Source organism: Trachemys scripta, chromosome 1 (genome assembly GCF_013100865.1).
Source record: "Trachemys scripta elegans isolate TJP31775 chromosome 1, CAS_Tse_1.0, whole genome shotgun sequence".
Taxonomy (NCBI): Eukaryota; Metazoa; Chordata; order Testudines; family Emydidae; genus Trachemys; species Trachemys scripta.
Window position 1 is genome coordinate 92552550 of NC_048298.1, and position 23816 is coordinate 92576365.

At 48.2% G+C, this 23816-nt stretch overlaps 1 protein-coding gene and 1 long non-coding RNA gene across 2 annotated transcripts in view; one reads left to right on the top strand and one right to left on the bottom strand.

The window, feature by feature from the left end:
- Positions 1-1776: 1776 nt before the first annotated feature.
- LOC117880877 lies at positions 1777-6509 on the bottom strand. Its single transcript, XR_004646630.1, has 3 exons — positions 6154-6509; positions 3581-3710; positions 1777-3469 (listed from the first exon to the last, which is right to left on the bottom strand). It is a non-coding gene; the product is annotated as an uncharacterized LOC117880877 (long non-coding RNA).
- A 259-nt stretch (positions 6510-6768) lies between these two features.
- LOC117880870 (cytokine receptor common subunit beta-like) overlaps positions 6769-23816 on the top strand; it is a 34211-nt gene continuing 17163 nt past the window's right edge. Inside the window, 8 exon segments of the mRNA XM_034777446.1 lie at positions 6769-7778; positions 8885-9054; positions 15491-15620; positions 19202-19386; positions 21485-21627; positions 22082-22253; positions 22899-23034; positions 23125-23285. Coding sequence (XP_034633337.1) covers positions 8991-9054; positions 15491-15620; positions 19202-19386; positions 21485-21627; positions 22082-22253; positions 22899-23034; positions 23125-23285 — 991 coding nt within the window. The 5' untranslated portion in view covers positions 6769-7778; positions 8885-8990.

Here is a 23816-nt window from a genome sequence, read left to right on the forward strand (position 1 = left end):
AAATCTGGTCTTTTGTGTGCTTTTACCCTATGCTATACAGATTTCACAGGGGAGACCAGCGTTTCTCAAATTGGGAGTCCTGACCCAAAAGGGAGTTGTAGGGGGGTCGCAAAGTTATTTTAGGGGGGTCATGGTATTGCCACCTTTACTTCTGCACTGTCTTCAGAGCTGGGTGGCTGGAGAGAGGCAGCTGTTGGCCAGGCGCCCAGCTCTGAAGGCAGTGCCCCACTAGCAGCAGCGCAGAAGTAAGGGTGGCAATACCATACCAGGCCAGCCCTACTTCTGTGCTGCTGCCTTCAGAGCTGGGCGGCCAGAGAGTGGTGGCTGCTGACTGAGGGCCCAGCTCTGAAGGCAGCAGCGCAGAAGTAAGGGTGATTGGCTGATTGCGGGCCTGCTCTGCTTCCAACAGCTCCCATTGGCCTGGAGCAGCGAACCATGGCCACTGAGAGCCGCGATCGGCCGAACCTGCGGACACGGCAGGTAAACAAACCGTCCCGGCCCGCCAGGGGCTTTCCCTGCACAAGCGGCGGAACAAGTTTGGGAACCACTGGTCTAGATAATATTTAGTACTGCCCCAGGGCAGAGGACTGGACTAGATGACCTATCAAGGTCCCTTCCAGCTCTGCATTTCTATGATTATATTGTCTGTCCAGCAGCACCTAGCACACTGATGGCACTGTATAATTAATATATACAAATCCCATACAAAAAGCTACATACAGGCCCTGAATGAGCAAAGCACTTCAGCACATGCTTAACTTTAAGCACATGAGTTAGCCCTCTGGTTTCCATGGGACTACTCACATGCTTGCAGTTAAGCACATGCTGACGTGCATTGCTGGACCAGGGCCTAATGGCACATGCAAGCTCCAAAGTTGTCTGCACAAGTCAGGAAATTCTCTAGTTGAAAGGATATGTCCCATTGTTACAATTAACACCTAAGGTAACTGTTTCCCCGGTATAATCAGAATTGCTGGGATATTTTGGTTCATTGGTAATGCTGAAAAAAATAAATTGTTTTGGAGTCAAATGAAGCCTTTTGACAAGACTGAAATGTTTCATTTTGATCTACCCTCCTAAAAATAAAATTAGAGGGAATTTGGAAACAGTTGTTTCAAACAAAACCCAAAGCATTTAGTTTCAAAACTGTCAAAACATTTTATTTTGATTTTGGGGGATTTTTTAAAAGTTCTCCCTCTTAAACCCCTCCCCCCACCCACAGTGAAATTGACATAAATGTGTCAAATATTTTGGTGTCACAGAATCTGCATTTTTTTGCCAGGAAAAACGTCAACATTTTCATCCAGCTATTAGTCAGTGGATCAGTTTCCCCTGTTTGTGTGGGTTTTACACGCAGCAACAAGAGAAAAAACCATTAAAAAAAACCCAGGAAAATGTGATTGTAAAAAACACCAAAATTTGCAGGTGGATTCAATCCTAATCCTAACCTAACACTGAACCCACTTTTAATTGTTTTGGGGTTTTTTTACAAATGGAGTAGATTTCAAGTTAATGGCATCCCTTTAAAATTACACACGCAAGCTGCATGCTGCCTATTGGTGCAAGTACATTACAGTACCATCTTCAATTATACGATTGCACAGTATTTTTCAAATATATCATAATTTTTGTATAATCTAAGAAACATAAGTAGCCCTTGTTAGGAGCAATATATGACTTTCTTGGAGGATTTTTTTTTTAACAGCCCTGCAACTGAAAACCAATTATTGCAAGAAAATTTTTATAAAAGTGTTTTCTTCCATCCAAATTCCTCATGCTAAAAATGGCTAAACAGATTTTGCTGAAGCTTTCAAAAAAAAATTTCACTTTCAGGCAAAGACCAAGCTTGGGAAATTTCAGCCCCATAAGTAAACATGTCAGAAAGTTATAAGTGACTGAGAAAAGGGAGTTAAAGGTTCAGACTAGCTTCTACTCGAACTGTAGCAGGGTTTGATAGAATAGCAATTTGCTGGTAGCTATGTCATGTGAGGCTGCAAAAGTTGGTTAAAAAAAGGAGGAAGCCAGAGAAGGAGTGAAATTTGATTGAGCAATTACGTCATGGAAATTATCATCAGTCATCATGGGGCCCATTTCCTAAAAGTGGTAAGAGTTACAGAAAGCCATGGGATTTAACGCATTCAAGGAGGAACCTTGACGACCTCTGGTTTTATGGTAGGGAACTTAAAATATTTTGGCCTGGAGAGAGGAGGAAGGAAAGCTACTTTGCAGTCTCTACACTGGAACAATACATTTCCCTCAATGCTTCCAGGAGTAGCTCTGAGTTCCCAGCCGGTCCCCCGGTGACACAAATAATTACAACCCCCCCACTCCCCACCTCGAGGGATTGCAATCAAGGCATATATAATAAGCAACATAGCAGCTGTCCCTTTAAGCCTAATGTGGGAGAACAGTGAATTCGCTTAACTCCTCTGGGGCCTGGGGTATGCAGAATGCTGCTGCTGCAAGAAGAGGCTAGCCTGTAGCTGGGCACTGAGAAGGTCTCTGTCTGCAAGAGGCTCCAAATAAACTGGTTTGGACTCCCAGCATGAACAAAGATTTCCTTCAAAAGCTGAGTCTTGGGATTAAGAATGTAGGGGGACTGGAGTTTCCCACGTGGTAGAGAGACAGAGATCTATTTAAGAGCAGGATTCTGCTCTGTACAGGAGGGCCAATCATCTCTGCATACACACAACCAAAGGACTTGCAGGAGGGGAGAGCAGGTAGGTCTCTGCTCCACCTGAAATGCTGACAAACCTCAGACTCCCAGCAGAGGCGAGCACACACCAGGGGAGGAGGTGTCTCAGGACTTTTGTTTTCAGAGAGCTGTAACTCTTGAGTCCTTTAAGAGTAAAGTTTCTGTGGTTAAGAAATTCCTCTGCTAAGTCTGCGTTCCTCGCTTTTCTGCCACATTGTCCCCTAAGGGGTTAAACTAGAATCCCTGAGTGACCCACAGCCTCAGAGGAGATCTGGGGAGCAGGACTAAATGACTGGGGTGCTCAGCAGGTCTCAGACACCAGTTTAAGGCTCTAGGGTGGCTGGACAGTGGTGCCCCACATCCCAAGGGTGTCAGACAAAAGGCCCAAGCCTGGGAGTGTGTCCTAGACTCCCACAGCTAGAAACAATGATTAGACTCTGCCCAGGCCCACTTGGCTTGGAAGCACATGGAACCCAGTCATTGGGTCCATTCACAACAGACTAGGGACCATACAGAGTGGTACTGGGCCAGGTTGTGACAACTGCCAACTCTCCAGAGTAATAGGGAAGAGTATGTCAAGCCCAGAACACTGGGATGGCTGGACAGACCCTAAAGCAGCCAGAAGTGGGAGGAACTCAGGAAATATGCCTGGGAGTGAATCTCTGCATCCAGTAGTGGCTGCACCTCCTCCATCTGCCTGTGCTGTACCTCATTAATGCCATGAGGTCCTTGAACAATGGGGTGCTGCTCAGGTCCTCTTCCACTGATATGTCCCTAGAAGAGGGAAAATACATCATCATCTCACTTGATCAGAGCAGATCCCTGACTGGGCTGCAGGAGTCTGGGCATCTCTCCAGCAGTCACGTGAAAGCATCATCTCACTACCTGATGCTGTGGAGAGTGTCATCCTGGTAATAGCAGCGCAGCCAATTGATAGTGCCCTCCTCTGGGGGTAAGTCTTGAATGATCTTCACAAAAGCACATGGGAAGATTCCAGTGGCATCGTGGACAGTTCCTTGGGACAAGTGGAAGGAAAAGAACGACAAAGAGGGCACTATTTTTGCTACATGTGATCTGCTGTGGAAATGTATGTCATTTCCATGAAGATAACCACCAGAATTCCCCAGATTTCATTGTGATGATGGAGGATCTTTCTGTATAACTTAATGAATTGTAGTTGATATTATGGAATTGCTCTTATGAAACCTCCGTATCATGAATGCCCTTCCATACGTGAATCCAGCATGTCCCACAAGCCTGAAAGCATGCCTTCCCCAGACTGAGGACAATGGGGAATACTTAAAGTGGACCATAGTCATTCAAAAGAGTAACTTCATCCTAGGAAACTGAGGGAAGGGTTTTCTGGGAGCAGTGGAAAGATACCATAACAGAACAAAGAAAGCCAGGTGTTGGTAGGTGGACACAGAGCCACAGAGAGGTTGGGGGTGAAGCACACAGGAAGTTGGGGCAGGAGGAAGGAAGGAAGGGAGTGGATAGACCAAGGCCACAGGACACAAGCTGTGTGGTTTGGCAGGGGGTTGAAGAAGTCTCCATGTTCCGGGAATCCAAGCCACGCTCTGCAGCAGCAGGACCTGCACAGCTTCAGACAGCTTTGACCCTAGGATACTCTGCAGTGGTGAAGAAGGTAAGGCAGTGAAATGCAGGCAGGGCTGTTATTCTGTATGTATGTGTATATCTTGTGCTACTAAACAAAGAGTATTAAGTTGCTATACCTGTGCAAAGTGTGTGTGTGTTTCATGGTGCACCTACCACAGGGCCCCTGAGAATGCTTAACAGTAACCCAGAAGTCTCATATTTTTTGTGGGATTCTGGGAGAGGATGTGTTTAAACTACAGCAGAGTCTGCAGGGTCAGCATCAGCCCAGGGGGTAAGTCGCTAGACATGGATGGGAGGGGGGAATCTAAGCTCTCAGGAAGGGATAACAGAGCCTGCACCCCAAAGGGAGCACCTATGGACCTGTGTCAGGGTGTGCAAACCCCACCCTAGGCAAGAAGGTGTTAAGAGCAGTTTGGTGCTTGGGTAGCCCCACCCCACCACACTTGTTAGGCATGCCATACTTAGAGGAGGAGCCTTAAAAAGGGAGATGCCCAGTTCAGAAGGTGCTGTCCTTTGAGGTACAGAGACCTCTCCCCACTAGTTCCCAGAAATGAGCATCGTGGTGGATGAAGCTAGTAGAGGGTTCCTGCAAACAATGCACAATAGCCCTGAGGATGCTGAGCCAGGCTCATCAGGTAGCTCCAAAAAGGAGGGAGGCCAGGGACATACTTGGACTATTTTTGTGTTGTGCTTTCCTTTGTTACCTTTCCTTGGAGGCCTGAGGACAGCTGGGGAGGAAGGGCTAGAGGCTGGCTGCAGTAGCAAGAAGCCCAGGAAAGAAGCAGGTGGTCTGAAGAAGCAGACCTTAACCACCCGCTACAGGGACGCTGGGTTGGAACCCAGGATAGAAGGAGGTTGGGTTTCCCTATGGGCCCCCAAGGAAAGGCCTGGTGAAGGCTCTGAACAAGACTCACAAGCCCTAGTAGGCCTAGAGTTGAGCCAGAGACCTGGTACAAGGCTGACATACTGTTTTGGTCTGGACTCAGTCCCACCCCTTTGGGGTAAGTCAGAGTGTGACCTGGCTGGAGGAGGCTGAGTTGCAAGACAGGGGACCACCAGCAGCAAGCCTGACTGGCTGGTTGGCAGGGCAACAAAAGGAGGGAAAACCCTGTGCCCAGCCACAATGGGGCACACTGGTGGATGAGTCACTGTCACAAGGCCCCAGGACAGGGACAGCGTCTGGACTCCATTCGGTCTCAGGGAGGCTTAACAGGCAGAGATTCAAAGGCTTGGTTTCCCCTCACACCAATCTGGAGGGCAGGTAAGAGAAGGTGCTTGACTGGATCTGTGACGATGATCACATAAGGAGATGAGTTCAATGGAAGTGACCTCATGCCATCCCTGTAACAGGAGTGCTGGATGGGGTAGTCAGCTGCAGAAGGACTGGGACAGTGTCTCGTATACACAAATCAGACACCTCCCCTCAGAGGCTGTTCTCTTTCACAGAGCAGAGATACCATATCAGCAATCAGCTTGCATGCACCCCCAGCCTGTTCTCACAATCTTGCGGTATTGCCCAAGTCCCCTTTTAGATAGGGTGGTGTGAGTGGATGAAGTACAGTACGTACCAAGCCATGTAAACAAAAGCAATCTAATCACATCTAAACAGGAGTTTCCTTCTGCTTTCTGTGGCCCTTGAGCGTGCTACTCACTTCTACAGAATCCAGATGGTATTACAGGGAAGGAGTAGAAGTGAAACCCAAATGCCAGAGAAGAAAAAACCTGAAATCCAAACACAGCCCAGAAAGTAAGAACCCTGCAATTTGGAGATGGAGGCTTAGTCCCTAGTAGGCTAATGGCTTATGCACCCCGACAGCTTTGTGATCCAAATTCAGTCTCACCTCTAGTCTTTGTTGATCCTGCTGCATGGATAGATCAAGTTTCCCTTCTTGAAGTCAGCTCCAGTGTACTGATTCTAGGAAAGTCAAACAGTGCCTGGGGGAAATAACCAACATTTACATGATAAACTCACGGTTTATGACTACATCCTGTTTTCCTGTCCTGCTTCCACACAGAAAAGAAGTTACTTACCTGTACATCGCATTCTTGGAGTATATTGCCCATGCAGACCCCTGCTACTGAGATGCACACTGAGAGCTGGACCCATGAGGAAAGCATAGATAGGTTTCTATAGGCAGGGGGGGGGGGGAAACTATCCACTTGTCCTAGACTATTATTATCACATCTCTGAGACAGCCTTACAAGAAGATACTACAGCTAAACAGGTGATTGTGCATGTCAACACCATTTTTGCTCGACATGGATGTATCTGACAGTATTATAAGGCTATGTGCGAAGTTTAGTGGACATGAGTTTAAGTAGTTTGCAATAAAGTGGGGGGATTTGGCAGCCGACTGCCTCCTTATTATCCCCAATCCAAGGGGCTGGTGGCAAAGTGAGTCAAAATAATAAAGTGCCTATAGAAAAAGGCTGCAGAGCCAGACTCTCATCCTACTTAGAACTGTCTAATCACAGAATGGCACCACTGAAGCATAGGCTGTCACCAGCTGCTAGTTTGTTAAACAGGAAACTAAAACCAAGAACCCCTCCACTGCTAGAAACTGATGTCGAAATCACTGGAGACTGGAGAAGCATAGAGACAAATAAGGCAAAATGAAAAAATCAGTATAATTTGGGGGCCTGGGAGCTGCAACCACTTTGTGAAAATGGCACTGTGCTTATCTGTGATAGAAGACAATGGCCACAAACAGCAGTGACGTTGTCACCCCAGATGGACACACACTAAAGAGGAGTAGGTGACACTGTCTGCAAATTTTAGAAGGGAGGGAAATAAGTGGTAGTGAGTTACTATTGGAGGCATGATCTAAAGCTGATTGAAGTCACTGAGAGCCCAGGGAGCAAGGTGCTGCACACACATGTAGTGAAAAGCAGTCACTGCCCCCGAAATCTTACAGTCTTATGGGAAGCTACAGCAGAGCAGGCAGGAGATAAATACAGAACTGGATATGGGGGCAAGGAGATGGGAAGCAAAGGCCAGCCTCTGTTAGCAGCGTGTTACTCTTGATTCCTAGAAAACGACGTGTCCTGATTCCTCCAAACCGGTTAATAAGAATCAGTGAAAGGTCACAATGAAATGAGATATTTCCTCCCCCTCTCAGCTTTTAAGAACTGCATCTGTGGCAGGGACCAGGTGGGTGTGAAAACACCAAAAATAGGAAGTTCAGAGACCGAGTCTCACACTTCAGCTCCACGGTGTTCAGGGCTGTATCTGCTCCTTGAAAGGAGGCATATATGGGTGTGGAAGCTGAAGTTCAGAGGACAACAGGTATAGGGGATACCCCAATTTCATTATTTCCCATGGGGATCCATTCCAGTCTTGGACAGCCATGGTCATTGCTGATTCCTGTATGTGTAAAGACGCTCCAGCTGCCAGGGAGTGAGAACTGAGAGGGTCAGTGATCCATCTGCTGTGAGGCGGCTGTCCCACCAGCAGCTCTTGGCTCAGGTGAGGAAACTCTGCCTTTACTGGGGGAAGGGTACGTGGCAGAGAGAGCCTGTCCCTGGACAGACAAGGGCTCATGAGCTCTGGAGCCATTAGTCACAGTGGGATCTCTTCTCTGTGGCGAATGTTCACTTGTCTAGCAGGCCATATTCTATCAAAGGAAATGGCATTTAGGAAGCTGGGGGTTGTTTTGGGTGGATCCTCTTCTCCATGCTCCCCCGAAGTGGGGAAAAGCCACAGAACAGACATCCCCAGAGCACAGAGGCTTGGCTCTGTGGCTGTGCCCAAGGCGGGGTGGGGCTGTCATGCTCTTTAGAAAGCAGTAATATGGGGGCACATTCTGCAGTGGTGCATCTCCTTTAACTTCAGTTGGGTTACACCAGTGAAGATTTTGGCCTATGGTTGTTGCACCACCGAATTCAATGCTAGATCCCACAAAAGAAGATGGTAAATCTCCTTTGGGATTATGCCTGTGGATTGGGTCCCAAAGCAATTCCTGGGGCCCTGGCTGCAAACTGCCAGTTGGAATCACTTCAAAGAGATTCTCAACTGCGGTCTCATTGGAGGAGAAGCAGATGGGGGAGAAGCCTGGAACTGAAGGAACATGAAGACTGAAACCCATCTCACTCCAAGAGGAGAGAGGTGTATTTAAGTGGTGGAGATGGGGTAAGGTAGGGTAGGATGGTGTGTCTCCAGGTTAGCCTTGGGATCAATGGGGGAAGTGTGGGTGTGTGGCTGTGTGTTCGGGGGAAGCCCGGGGAACGAATGAACATGGAGACTGAATTCCCCTCTTTCCACAGCCTAGGACTGTTTCTTGCTGATGAGGTTAATGGGGACAATGCTTATGTTAGTCAAATAGAGCACAATTGGCTCTCAGTTCTCTGGGCATTCAGCAACGCCCCGGTAAGGAGATGGGGACCTTGCTCTGCAATGTATGGGTCCTGCAAAGTAAATTTTATTTTCCATCCTGTGTCCTACAGGAGGTCTGACTAGGTGACCTAATGGTCCCTTGTGGCCTTGATGGATCAGTGAAAAGTCTTCTCAGTGCAGGGAGGGGAGGTTTTGTATCTCCCACCTGACCATCAGAGCTTGACTTCCACATTCAACAGGTGACAAAGAAGGAGTTAACAAGTGTGATTGCAAGAACCCCAGGCCAGTGACCAGCCCAGAGCACAGGGAGCAGGACTGAGCTGGTGGGCGCAGGCTGGTGTGAAGATGAAGTTGTTCTGCAGTGCTCTGCTGGCTCTGTGCTGGGCTTTCAGGGTTGGAGAATCTCGAGGTGAGTTTCAGTTTCTTTTCCTCTTCTTTTTCTTTCCGTCCCTTTTATTATCTTCCCTCCCCTCCTTCCAGTCCCTTTACTCTTCTCCATTCCCTTTCCTACTTTCCCCCTTTCCTCTGCTTGACTGCTCCCTCTGCCATTCCAGATGTGTATGTTGGTGACTAGACTGACAGGCAAGAGGGCGATTGTTTATGTGAATGGGTGGTATGGTAAGTGGATGGAAATGTGGATGGAATTACAGATGGGAAGGCGCATGGCTGAATGGAGAAGTGGATGGATGGAAGAGCAGGAGAGTGAGTAGATGGATGGATGGACAGGTGGGCTGTTGGGCAAATGTGTAAACAAGCTGGCTGGTGAGTAGGTGGATGAACTGGAGGTGCAGTGCAGGGATAGACAGACCCCTGAAGGAGCGTGGAGGGACAGAATGACATGTAAATTCAGGTGGGAGTGTAAGTGAATGAATATCCATTTGGAGGTGTGGTCAAATGGGAGGATGACTCTGTGAGGTGTGTGTGAAAGAGAGACAGAGAGGAGGGGGGAAATGTGAGGGGCAGGGAGACAGAGCAAGTCACCAGTGTCAATGTCAAAGGCTCACGTCTAGGGGTGTCCATCCCTCTGAACCACCTTAGTTCCTTCTTTACCACTGCGGAGAACAAACAGGACCCTCTGTCATAACTAGAAAGGGAAGGGTAACAACCCTCCTGTATACAATACTATATAAAATCCCTCCTGGCCAGAGGCACCAAAATCCTTTTAGCTATAAAGGGTTAAGAAGCTTAGGTAACCTGGCTGACACCTGACCAGAACGACCAATAAGGGGACAAGATACTTTCAAATCTTGGGGAGGGAGGCTTTTGTTTGTGTGCTCTTTGGTTTTGGGTGTGTTTGCTCTTGGGACTAAGAGGGACCGAACGTCAATCCATGTTCTCCAAATCTTTCTACACAAGTCTCTCATATTTCAAACTTGTAAGTAACAGCCAGGCACGGCGTGTTAGTTTTATCGTTGTTTTCTCAACTTGTAAATGTTCCTTTTGCTAGAAAGTTTACCTCTGTTTCCTGTAACTTTGAACCTAAGGCTAGAGGGGGTTCCTCTGGGCTCTTTGAATCTGATTACCCTGTAAAGTTATTTTCCATTCCGATTTTACCTTTTCTTTTAATAAAATTCTTCTTTTAAGAACCTGATTGATTTTTCATTGTTTTAAGATCCAAGGATTTAGATCTGTGTTCACCAGGACTAATTGGTGAGGGGATTCTCTCGAGCCTACCCAGGAAAAGGGGTGTATGGACTTGGGGGCGGGGAATTATTCTCAAATCTGTCCAGGAAAAGGGGGGTTAAAGACTTGAAAGATATTTGGTGAAAGGCAGAGTTCCAAGTGGCTCTCCCTAAATATTTGGAAGACTTGGTGGTGGCAGCTTAAAATTAACCTAAGCTGGTAAAAATAAGCTTAGGCGGTCTTTCATGCAGGTACCCACATCTGTACCCTAAAGTTCAGAGTGGGGAGGGAACCTTGAAACCCTCTGTCGTGTCCATTGACTGCTCCTGTTTCTAGGTTTAATCTCCCATCTGTGCACAGTTAGATCAAGTTGTTTATTGCTTTGTTCTAGTTCAGTGAACCTTAGAAAGGGATCAGAGTAGCAGCCGTGTTAGTCTGTATCCGCAAAAAGAACAGGAGTACTTGTGGCACCTTAGAGACTAACAAATTTATTAGAGCATAAGCTTTCGTGGGCTACATCCATGCATCCGAAGAAGTGGGCTGTAGCCCACGAAAGCTTATGCTCTAATAAATTTGTTAGTGTCTAAGGTGCCACAAGTACTCCTGTTCTTTTTTCTTAGAAAGGGAGGAATTTCTCCAAATTCCTCAATGTTCTCTCTGAGCCCCTGTTGCCCCAGCTCTGCACCAAACTCAGACCCTGTACAGACCTTAAAATGGGTTTCAGAGGAGATGCCTCATGCACATCTCTCTTTCCAGAGGGGAACGTGCATGTCTGCTGTGCTGGGGCAATCACACTCCCCAGCCCAATGTGCTATTGGCAGGGCTTTCACCCCTCATACCCTCAGGGAAAGACACCCAAGTCTCCAAGCCTATCTGACCTCCAAGCAGGGCTGGTTCTAGGTTTTTTGCTGCCCCAAGCAAAAAAAATTTTGGCTGCCCCTCTGTCCCAGCCCTGGGTTCTCCCCCTCACCCATACACCCTGCCGCCCCAGCTCTGGGCTCCCTCATTCCTCCCCACCATTGCATCCCACACACACCTCCTGCCGCCCCAGCCCTGGGCTCTCCTCCCACCTGCACCCTCCTTCCGCCGCAGCCCTGGGTCACTGGTAACTCGCTCCCACGGCAGGTCATTCAGCAGGAATTTTAGATGTGCACAGAACACAGACAGGATTGGTTCCCATATGGTTACAGAACTACAGTAAAGTGGAACAATTTTCAGCTGTGTGATTGGAGGATATCTGGATGCATATTATAAGACTGTCCTACATAAATGAGGAAAAGTTGAGGTGCCTTTATTATTCTTTTGTTCCACTCTTTCTTTCTATGGGGAATTTGCCAATGCAATATCACTGTCTTCCTTTTAAACAAACAAACAAACAAACAAACATCAAACAAAAAGTCAATGGCTGTTGAAAATAGCAATTCCAGTCCTAATAACCACTGAGAAGCATTTCTTGCTCAATTTTATCCTACTGTTTTTACAGCAAGTTACAGTGGATCAGTATATTTGATTTGGGAGAAATGAAGTAACAACTGCCCAAACTGAGCTTGAGCACTCCTGAATTTTGAGGTGTTCAAATCTAGAAGGCAGGTGCTGAGGGGCGGAGGGGGCTGTGGCTCTGCGGGGGAGCACGGCAGCATGTATGCAGCAGTGTGTCTGGCGCTGCGCGGAGCCAGACACGCTGGTCTGAGTAGCATGGTAAGGGGGCTGGTGGGCTGGATGGGGCGGCGGTTCGGGGGGGCAGGGAGAAGGGGGGGTTAGATGGGTCAGGGGTTGGGGGGGCAGTCAGGGGACAGGCAGCGGTTGGATAGGCATGGGAGTCCCGGGGATTTGTCAGGGGACAGGTAGGGGGTGGGGTCCTAGGGCGGAAGCTGGGGGGGGTCTCAGGAGGGGGCAGTTGGGGACAAGGAGAAGGGAAGCTTAGATGGGGTCCCAAAGAGCAGTTAGGGGCAGGGGTTCCAGGAGGGGGTGAGCAGGGGGGGTTGGGGTTTCTGTGGGGGGGCAGTCGGAGGGGGTGGATGGTGGCAGGGTGGGGCTACCCTCCCTCCCCGTGGAGTGTCCTATTTTTTGAATGTTAAAATATGGTATCCCTACTCACCGTGCAGCTCTCCATTCACAGCAGGCCGCAGCATGAGGTCTCAGCTACCTCACTCCCTCCCCCTCTTTCCTGTTGGTAGTGGCCAAGGGAATGCTGGGAAATGTAGTTCTTTCCCTGCTCCAGGCCTGGCTCTATAGGCAGGGAGCTAACCAAGGAACTACAGCTCCCAGGGCCCCCTGTTGGTTCTCAGCTCCCATACTGGATCCCTGCCGCCCCTGCAAATGGGCTGCCCCAACCATGTGCTTACTTTGCTGGTGCCTAGAGCCACCCCTGCCTCCGAGGCTCTTAAGCTATGTGATCCATTCTCAGGTCCAACTCCCATTCTCAAACCAGGACAACCCTCTTCATTGCCGAGTCCTTCACTTGGGCCTTAGAGGTATTTTGTCGCATGGCTTGACATCATATGACGTCACATAGTGTATTACTGCTAGCGACACCTCCTGAAATCATGTAAGAGTAATAAAAACAATACAACAGTGACAAAACGAAATAAGTTTCTAAATGAAAAGTTTGTTTTGAAATGAAATTTTGAAATTTTTCTGATGCTCCACGTGCAAAACAAACTCTTCAGAATTCCCATTGTCTGAGTAATTTAAAAGCCTTTGGTTTCCTTTCAGTTTAGAAGGAAAACCAATTTTGTAATGTTGAACTGTCCCATGCAATGGGAATTCCACGTGTGACCCAGCTTTAGCCCTGCTCACAGACAGCACAGACAAGTCTACTCCAATCAAGGGTGGCGTCTACCTGGAAATTTTACACACCAGAAGGGACAGGATTTCCCTCCTGGACCACTAATAAGGAACTGATTGCATCTGAAACTGGAATTCCAGCAATTCTAGATTATCTGCTGCATGTGAGGTCCCCAAACCATCTGCACCTCTCAGAAAATGAACCAAGCACCTATCTCTGTTTCCCATCAGCAGCGGGAAGGGAGAACTATATTTTCCCATTCCATTTGCTAGATTTTTAAAAGGCCTTATCAATGTTTCTCTCATCCCCCACATTCCCGTTAGGGAAGCTACTTTTCCCGGGACTTAAATCTCATTTTAACAAAACCTCATTTGGTCCATCCTCTGAGTCACTGAAAAATGCCTCCCTTAAGTCTCTTAAAACTGCCTTTCGATTTGCCATAGCCTCTGCTGGGAGGGCCAGTGAACTACAAGCAATAATCTCCATCCACCCTATCCAGAAATCCACAAAGACAAAATGACTGTGAGGCCCCAGTTGAATTTCATGCCTAAGGGAGTTAGAGAGACAAGGTGGGTGAAGTAATATCTTTCATGGGACTAACTTCTGTTGGGGAGAGAGACAAGCTCTTGAGCGACACAGAGCTCTTCTTCAGGGCTGGGAAAGGAACTCAGAGTGTCACAGCTAAATACAAGGCAGTATCTCATTTCCATAACAAACAGTCTATCCATTATATTCTTCCCTAGATCCCATTCCCCTCCCAAGGAAACCCATATACACACCTTAGACATTGTGTTAGAAAGCCAAACAGACATTTGTAGCTCTCTGGGAAAGATGTCAAGTAAAACCTCTCAAAACAGACACATTCTCTGTGGGTTAAGAGCAGGGCCGGTGCAAGGATGTTTCACGCTCTAGGCGAAACTTCCACCTTGCACCCTCCCCAAGCCCTGCGGCAGCTCCCCATCCCCCCCCCCCCCGCAGCCCCCCCCCCCCACGCACGCCCCCCCCCCGCCCGGGGAGCCGTGCAGCAGCTCCCCACTCCAGCTCATCTCTGCTCCGCCTCCTGCCCGAGCACGCCGTTGCCGCTCCACTTCTCCCACCTCCCAGGCTTGCAGCGCCAATCAGCTGTTTGGCGCCGCAAGCTTGGGAGGGAGAGAAGCAGAGTGGGGCGGCGTGCTCAGGGGAGGAGGCGAAGCAGATGTGAGCTGGGGCGGGGAGCGGTTCCCCTGCATGCGGCCCCCCCTTACTTGCTGCAGGCGGCCCTCCCCGCGCCCCCTGCCCCAGCTCCCTCCACCAAAATGCTGACGACAACCGGGGCGGCCAAAGATCCGACTGCTGCCGAAGAAAATGCTGCCCCCCAAATGCTAGCGCCCAGGTTGCACCGGCCCTGGTTAAGAGGTGCATAGGGCTATTAAATTAATGGAGATATCCTATCTCCTAGAACTGGAAGGGACCTTGAAAGGTCATTGAGTCTAGCCCCCTGCCTTTACTAGCAGGACCAAGTACTGATTTTGCTCCAGATTCCTAAGTGGCCCCCTCAAGGATTGAACTCACAACCCTGGGTTTAGGAGGCCAATGCTCAAATCACTGAGCTATCTCTTCTCCCCACCTTTAGGAAAGTGCAGGTTCCTGCATGGATAAGATCTCATTCCACTACAGCAGCTGCAGCACCATAGCTGGCCTTGGGCATCAGGACTGTGTGGTTCAGGAGAAGGAATGGAGGTGGTTGGTGGGAGCACTCCTGTATGCAGAAGAGGTTGTCTGACCAATGACACTGTGAGAACGATCATGCACCCCCCTGGAGGCAGCTTTCAACGAGGGTTCTGTGTGCTCACCACCGGGGCGACTCCCACAATGCAAATCAGAACTGCCAACCCCCAGCGTTCAGAAATCGAGGGTCAGGTCTAAAAAATCCTGAGAGTGACTTAAATATCATGAGATTTGAATGAGAATACAGCTGGGGGGGGGGTGTTGGTTTGGTGTTGGCGTATTTAGGGCTCATCCTTCAAGCTTCTCTTCCCAGCCGTGTAGGTCAGACGCTTACTTTTCGTACATGAAAAGTGAGAGTCTCGGGTAATAACCTCAATGCAGATGTTGGGGCTTTAAGAAAAACACTCAGTAGTCTGAGACTCATAATAGACTCACACAATTTGGCCAGACTGTGAATGCACAGAGGCGATTCACTCATTGCCACAGCTCCTGGTAAGTAAACCGCTCTTCTTCAGACTCTGGATTGTGAGCATCGGGGAGCGGGAGGTTTTTGTCCATGACATCCCTGACATGTGAGCTAACTGACATGCGGGGGACTCCCAGGAGAGTTTACCCATTCGCGCCTCGTTCCCCCATCTTTACCCTTCCGGCCATGGCACATCCCATTATTCCTCACTGCCCCTCTCTATGACCCACCCGCAGCATTGTGCTTTCCTTCCCCCTGCAGAGAGTCTCCCGATGCAGAGCCTGCGCTGCTACAATGACTACACCTCCCGGACGACCTGCACGTGGCAGGAGTGCACAGCGGCACGTCGCTTCATCCAGGTGACTCTTCACCATGAGGACAATATAGACAAGTAAGTGCCTGACCCCTGCTCTGCTGCAGAAGGACACAGGAGGCCTGTGGCTGCTGAACCTAAGAGGTGGGAATGGGAGGAGGAAAAGGGATCCGAGCTGACAGCTATGCTTTGAGGAGCACGTGGACACCTGTGCTGGCCCTGCTGGGGGGTGGAAGTTGGAGACTCTTTTAGGTGTGCATTGGGAGGATGGAGAGATACAGGAAGATGCGTTACTCAGTTTATTTTCATTACCTTTTCAAGTATCAGGGGGTAGACGTGTTAGTCTGTATCCACAAAAACAATGAGGAGTCCAGTGGCACCTTAAAGACTAACAGATTTATTTGTGCATAAGCTTTCGTGGGTAAAAAACCCACTTCTTCAGATGCATGGAGTGAAAATTACAGATGCAGGCATTATTATACTGACACATGAAGAGAAGGGAGTTACCTTACAAGTGGAGAACCAGTGTTGACAGGGCCAATTCAATCAGGGTGGATGTAGTCCACTCCCAATAATTGATGACGTGGTGTCAATACCAGGAGAGGGAAAGTTGCTTTTGTAGTGAGCCAGCCACTCTCAGTCCCTATTCAAGCCCAAATTAATGATGTTAAATTTGCAAATGAATATTAGTTCTCTTTGAAGTCTGTTTTTGACGTTTTTTTGTTCAAGTATGGCTACTTTTAAATCTGTTATAACATGTCCAGGGAGATCGAAGTGTTCTCTTTCTGGCTTTTGCATGTTATCATTACTGATGACCGATTTGTGTCCATTTATTCTTTTATGTAGAGACTGCCTGGTTTGGCCAATGTACATGGCAGAGGGGCATTGCTGGCACATGATGGCATATATCACATTAGTAGATGTGCAGATGAATGAGTCCCTGATGGTGTGGCTCATGTGGTTGGGACCTCTGATGGTGTCACTAGAGTAGACATGGAGACAGAGTAAGCAACAGGGTTTGTTACAGGGATTGGTTCCTGGGTTAGTGTTTCTGTGGTGTGGTGTGTAGTTGCTGGTGAGTATTTGCTTCAGGTTGGGGGGCTGTCTGTAAGTGAGGACTGGCCTGCCTCCCAAGCTCTGAGAGAGTGAGGGATCGTTTTCCAGAATAGGTTGTAGATCGTTGATGATGTGCTGGAGAGGTTTTAGCTGGGGGCTGTATGTGATGGCCAGTGGTGTTCTGTTATTTTCCTTATTGGGCCTGTCCTGTAGTAGGTGACTTCTGGGTACCCATCTCGCTCTGTCAATCTGTTTCCTCACTTTCCCAGGTGGGTATTGTAGTTTTAAGAATACTTGATAAAGATCTTGTAGGTGTTCGTCTCTGTCTGAGTGATTGGAGCAAATTTGGTTGTATCTTAGGGCTTGGCTGTAGACAATGGATCGTGTGATGTGTCCTGGATGGAAGCTGGAGGCATGTAGGCAAGTATAGCGGTCAGTAGGTTTATGGGATAGGGTGGTGTTTATGTGACCATCACTTATGTGCACTGTAGTGTCCAGGAAGTGGATCTCTTGTGTGGACTGGTCCAGGCTGAGGTTGATGGTGGGGTGGAAATTGTTGAAATCCAGGTGGAATTCTTCAAGGGCTTCCTTCCCATGGGCCCATATGATGAAGATGTCATCAATGTAGCGCAAGTAGAGGAAAGGCGCTAGGGGACGAGAGCTGAGGAAGCGTTGTTCTAAGTCAGCCATAAAAATGTTGGCATACTGTGGGGCCACGCGGGTACCCATAGCAGTGCCACTGACTTGAAGGTATAAGTTGTCTCCAAATCTGAAATGGTTGTGAGTGAGGACAAAGTCACAAAGCTCAGCCACCAGGTGTGCCGTGGCCTCATCGGGGATATTGTTCTTGACAGCTTGTAGTCCATCTCATGTGGAATATTGGTGTAAAGAGATTCTATGTCCATGGTGGCCAGGATGGTGTTTTCTGGAAGATCACCAATGCATTGTAGTTTCCTCAGGAAGGCAGTGGTGTCTCGAAGATAGCTGGGAGTGCTGGTAGCGTAGGATCTGAGGAGAGATTCCAAATAGCCAGATACTCCTGCTGTAAGAGTGCCAATGCCTGAGATGATGGGGCATCTAGGGTTTCCAGGTTTATTGATCTTGGGTAGCAGATAGAATACCCCTGGTCAGGGCTCTAGGAGTGTGTCCATGTAGATTTGTTTCTGTGCTATAGTAGGGAGTTTCTTGAGCAGATGGTGTAGTTTCTTTTGGTAACCCTCAGTAGGATCGAAGGATAATGGCCTGTAGAATGTGGTGTTGGAGAGTTGCCTGGCAGCCTCCTGTTCATAATCTGACTTGTTCATTATGACTACAGCACCTCCTTTGTGAGCCCTTTTGATTATAATATCAGAGTTGTTTCTGAGGCTGTGGGTGGCGTTGCATTCTGTACAGGGCAAGCAATGCTGTTTGTTCACTTTCAGCCTGTGCACGTCTGCGGAAGCACTCTATGTAGAAGTCCAGTCTGTCATTTCGACTGTTAGGAGGAGTCCACGCAGAATTCTTCTTCCTGTAGTGTTGGTAGGAGGGTTCCTGTGGGTCAGTGCACTGTTCAGTGGTATGTTGAAAATATTCCTTGAGTCAGAGACGACGAAAGTAGGTTTCCAGATCACCGCAGAACTGTATCATATTCGTGGGGGTGATGGGGCAGAAAGAGAGTCCCCAAGATAGGACAGATTCTTCCGCCGGGTTAAGTGTGTGGTTGGATAAATTAACAATATTGTTGGGTGAGTTAAGGGCACCACTGTTGTAGCCCCCTGTGGCATGTAGGAGTTTAGATAGTTTACTGTTCTTTTTCCTCTGTAGAGAAGTGACGTGTATGTTGTAAAAGGCTTGTCTCATTTTTGTAAAGTCCAGCCACGTGGAAGTTTGTGTGGAAGGTTGGTTTTGTATGAGAGTGTCCAGTTTTGAGAGCTCATTCTTGATCTTCTCCTGTCTGCTGTACAGGATGCTGATCAGGTGGTTCCTCAGTTTCTTTGAGAGTGTGTGGCACAATCTCTCACCATAGTCAATGTAGTATGTCGATTGCAATGGATTTTTTACCTTCAGTCCATTACCTTTTCTATCACTCTCCCTTGATTTTTCCGGGGGATCCCAGGTGTGAGTGATGGCAGGGCCTGTTAGTTTACTGCACCTGGTGTGGAGAAAGAGGCATTAGAGTACAGCTGGGTTGAGGTTCATTCATCAGCAGAAGAGAGAGGGATGGTTCCCCACTCCCAAACTTTCCCCTGGCTCTTCTTTGTTGCCATGGGACCCAGAAATGTTGGGGGACACATGACCCCGCATGACCCCCTATGCATCGCCTCTGGCTCACCACCTTCCGTACCAACTGCAAGGCTCATTTTTTTGACCAATATAATATAAATTCAGAGCAACATGTGTATATGTTCTCCCCTGAAGCTAGGGCAACACAATAATTAGCAGATGCATATTCACATTTCTTAAAGCTTTACTGGAAGGTGCTCGGATACCACAGCAATGAGTGCAGTATAAGAACTTATATTGAGTAGAATAGAATAAATGTGGGGAAGATTTCAGGAGCCTAATTTGGGATTTTCTATCTGTATCTAAATCAGCTCCTCCTCACCCTCTTTCTCTGCACATAGGAGAAGCACACAGATCCCATGTGAGCCTCAGGGAGGCAAGGAGTTGCCGATCTGCCAGGACTCCTGTGTCTGCTGGAGCTGCCACAGGAACAGCACCCATTTTGGACTTCGGGTGAACGACAATTACAGTTTCAAACCTGATCGGTTGCTGCAGGCTGAGCTGAACGTCAGCCTCTTCCAGAATGGTAAGGGAAAGACATCCACCACTCTCTTCTCTCCAGAATTATTTTTGATCCTTTCACATGAATACTTCTCCTTCTGCGCAGGTCCCCCAACCCTATCCAAGAATCCTGATCCCCAGAGTGGACTGGGTTAAATCAAAACCATTTAAATTTTAATCTTGATTGAAATCAACAAGCAGCAAACCTTGATTTAAATCCTCGATTTTAATTTTGTTTTGTGTTTGTACATTTTTAGTTCTTTTTCTAAAGAGATGTTGATTTTCATTGGTTGGTAACCATTAACACATCTTGCTTTGCAACTAAATATAACCTTTCAAAAGGTGACAGAGCTGTAGTGATCTATCAGCACTGAATGTCTTTTAGGGCTAATCCCAGGTTGACCCTAGGAACCTCTGCTTTTCTTTCTTAGCTCCAGCCCTTGTCACAGTCCAAACAGTAGAGATGATAAATCTTCATGCCCACTATTTTGATTTCCCTCTTACAGCATTCAAACCGATGGGACAAGGCCTTCTGTCTAACACCTATCTTGAACACTACTAACATAGTAGTTTCCAGCTATGAATTTGTCAGTGCTCAGCTGATGCTTACAGACTTTACAGGAGCTGGCAGCTGGTTTACCAGCATCACAATATCTTTTTAAACGCATTTATATAGCCTAACATACATTTATTCAGATTCCTACTTACTTTTTGTATTATGTCACAAAAAGGTGAATGATGCATTTCTTATTTACTAGGTTACGTTAAATTTTTACTTGTGATTGATATCAAGCTCAATTCGGATAGAATTCAGATTCAATTAAAAAGGCACAAAAACAGCATTTTAATTTTTATTATGATTACTATAATTAGTTACAGAGTAGCAGCCGTGTTAGTCTGTATCCGCAAAAAGAACAGGAGTACTTGTGGCACCTTAGAGACTTAGGGTACTCCAGACTACCCGCCTTCCACCAGTTTACAGTCTCACAGTCTTTAAAACTTGGTAGCAAATATATATTGCTTAATATTATTATTTTAATTGATTAAAATAATTATAATAGATTATGGTAAGTTTAGGCTTTAAGATAGTTGTTATAATTTCACATTTAATTTTAAATAGGCTTTTTAAAAAAAAAAAAAAAAAGCTGTATTTAATTAAAACTAAAAAAAAATGATTTAAATAAAAAATAATTGTAATTATTCCCATGAAGCCTCATGGGGTACACCATCACAAGATGTTGATTTTCATTGGTTGGTAACCATTAACACAAGTTGCTTTGCAACTAAATATAGCCTTTCAAAAGGTGACAGAGATGTAGTAATCTATCAGCACTGAATGTCTTTTAGGGCTAATCCCAGGTTGACCCTAGGAACCTCTGCTTTTCTTTCTTAGCTCCAGCCCTTGTCAGAGTCTAAACAGCAGAGATGAAAAATCTTCATGTTCATTATCTTGATTTTAGGGTGACCAGACAGCAAAAAGGCTGTATTTCATTAAAACTAAAAAAAGATTTAAATAAAAAAATAATTTTAATTAAAAAAATTGATTTGTATCCACCTTGTCCCTAACCCTTCACCTTACTTCTGCATGTCAGCTATAATTCTGCTAGGAACTGAGTTTCCATTTCCATTGTGACACCTGTTTAACAGCTCCTCACTTACAAGATTCCAGATAGATAAATAGATTCCTTCCTTACCTGCCTACAATGGAAAAGCCGGATGTATTCCTCCCAGCTGACCCACACCCTTGTTCTAGCTGGGTTTCTCTTCCATTAGGAAAAAAACTGATGTCAAACAAACCTTTTCACTCAGAAAACTACACAGTAATATGTCTCCACCTTAAAATGAATGCTGGCTGCCATGGGTCTACCTGACAACACTCTCCTCCCTATTCTCCTTCTGTTTTGTTCATCGCTATTTTCCGTAAGGCCTCGGCAACTTTATTTCTTTCACTGCCAAGTCCAAACAAGCCTTCCCACCCCACCCCCCAAGTCCTGAGAAATCCCACAAAAGCCTGATATTAGGCAGATCTGGGTCCTTCCTTATGGAAATAAGACTTAGAAAGGCCCTCTGCCCTCTCCTCATCTACTAATAACCACAGCCCATTTGTCCCTTTCCATTTCCAGTCCAGACCCTCCCACCTCAGAAATGTTCGATCAATGGCACAGAAGCAGCCTGGGAAGCAGCTGGAGGGAGAAAGAGAAGATACCGGCTGCCCAATGCACTGGAGCTTGACATGACCTACAAGCGGGAGTGGGAATCCTGGGAGGTAGGCAAGAGACATGCTTAGGCATTGGCATGTGCTGTTCTTGGTTGCACCTTTTAGAGGGCAGAAGACAAACCTTTGCAATCCTCTGAAACCTGCTTGGCTGCTGCTGACCCCAGCCGATCCTCTGAAACCTGAATGGCCCAGACAGTGGGTCCATGCACGCTGCAGCTAGCTGTGTGTGCATCTTACAAACCCTGTGCCGTCCGGCCATGGCCTTGGCTGGTCAAGACCAGAGATTTAGCAAGTAAAAAGCAGCCTGTGTGCTATAAGAGCAATGATCCCTGCACAAGGAGCATCTGGCTCCAGCTTACCCAGGGATCACAGCGCTGGCTGTGCTTGGCTGAGCTGAATTACCCAAGAAAAGGGTCCTCCACCCACCTCTCTCACAAGTCTCTCTCTCTCTCTCTCTCCCTCCACCTTCCCTCACCTCTCGCTATCTCATCCCCACTGACAGAAATCTTCCTCAGTGTCAGTCGCAAAATCCTCCCACTGCTTGATGAGGTGTAATGCCCTTGTGCCAGACAGAACCTACGTTTCTCGTGTGCGATCCAAGCCAAGCCAGGGCGCTGGTTGGTCTGGACAGTCCAGCGAATGGAGCACTGCCGTGTCCTGGAAGTCCCAGGAAGGTAATTCTGGAGGCCGAGGGGCCGTGGGGGGAAAGAGGGACATGAATAGATGCTGGGAGCAAAGGGATATTGTGCTTCGCTTCCAGAGGATTTGGGGGCTGAGTTGATGACATTGGAGAATCTCTGGAATTTGATGAAAATGGTCCAGTTTCACTGGTGTTCACTTATTTGAAGTGAATTTGGTGTCACTGACAGGTAGCAGAGCAGTAGCTACAGAGACTGCAGCGCTCTGGTTAGTTGCACGGCACAGGAGCACGGCACCAGTCCCAGTGTGGCACTAGTAGGGGCAGTACAGGCTCCTTACGCACACTTCCCCTCCATTGCACCTGAAACCCCTCGCCTTGATGGGGCCCTTCTAGGTGTGCTCAGTATCCGGCCTCTCAGTAAAAGGGCCAGTGAGTGCGAGTGGAGATAGTGGGTTTTGGGATGTGTGCTCAGGAGCGGCCAGTCTCTCTGTCTCTCGCAATATGTGGATTGTATCCATTGGACAAGTGGACCAACATAATGCTCTGGACTGCCCTAGAGAACCCTGAAAGTAAACGTTTTCTCTTCCTCCCTCAATGGTCACAATCCTCTCCACTGTCCTCTCCCTCCCTCCCAATCCTGCCCCTCCCAGAGCTACATTAACCACTGGTTCCTCACTAGGGGATGAGGCTCAGCCCAAGAACCTTCACTGCCTCTTCAATGGGGTTGATCGGCTAATGTGCAGCTGGAAAGTGAGGACAGAAGTCACCAGCTCTGTCTTGTTCACGCTCTTCTACAGAACCCCACCGGCATCAGAGTAAGTGACCTGCCCATGGCAGCATATGCCTGTCCTCCTGTATCTGACCATCCCTCCTGCTCACTCAGGTCTGGCTACTCTCTTCCCCAGAGAGACAGAATGCTCTCCAGTCCATGAGGAGGAATTGCCTAGCAGCCACTACCTGTTCCACAGCTGTGAGATCTATGTCACCAACCCCAGCAGGCTGAGCCAGTACCTCATAACTGTCCGGCCCAAGGAGGAGGAGAAACTGATAGAAGCCTCCCAAAACAGTGAGAGCCCATTTGGATACTCTGCCCAGGGCCAGTGCAACCCATTAGGCCACCTAGGCGGTCACCTAGGGTGCTAGCATTTGGGGGGCGGCATTTCGGGTCCTTCAGCGGCGACCGCGGCGGCCGGATCTTCGGCCGCCCCAGTTGTCGTCAGCATTTAGGCGGAGGGAGCTGGGGCAGGGGAGCGCCCGGAGGGCCGCCTGCAGCAAGTGGGGGGGGGGGGCGGCACGCAGGGGAACCGTTCCCCACCCCAGTTCACCTCTACTCCGCCTCCTCCCCTGAGCACGCCGCCCCGCTCTGCTTCTCTCCCTCCCAGGCTTGCAGTGCCAAACAATTGATTGGCACTGCAAGCCTGGGAGGCGGGAGAGATGAAGCGGTGACGGCGTGCTCGGGGAGGAGGCGGGAGCAGTGGTGAGCTGGGGCAGGGAGCTGCCGCACAGCTCCCCGGGCCGGGGGGAGCTGCCGCCCGGGGGAGGGGGGGGGCACATCAGGGCAGAGGGTGGGAGCTGCTGCGAGGGAGGCGCCTCAGGG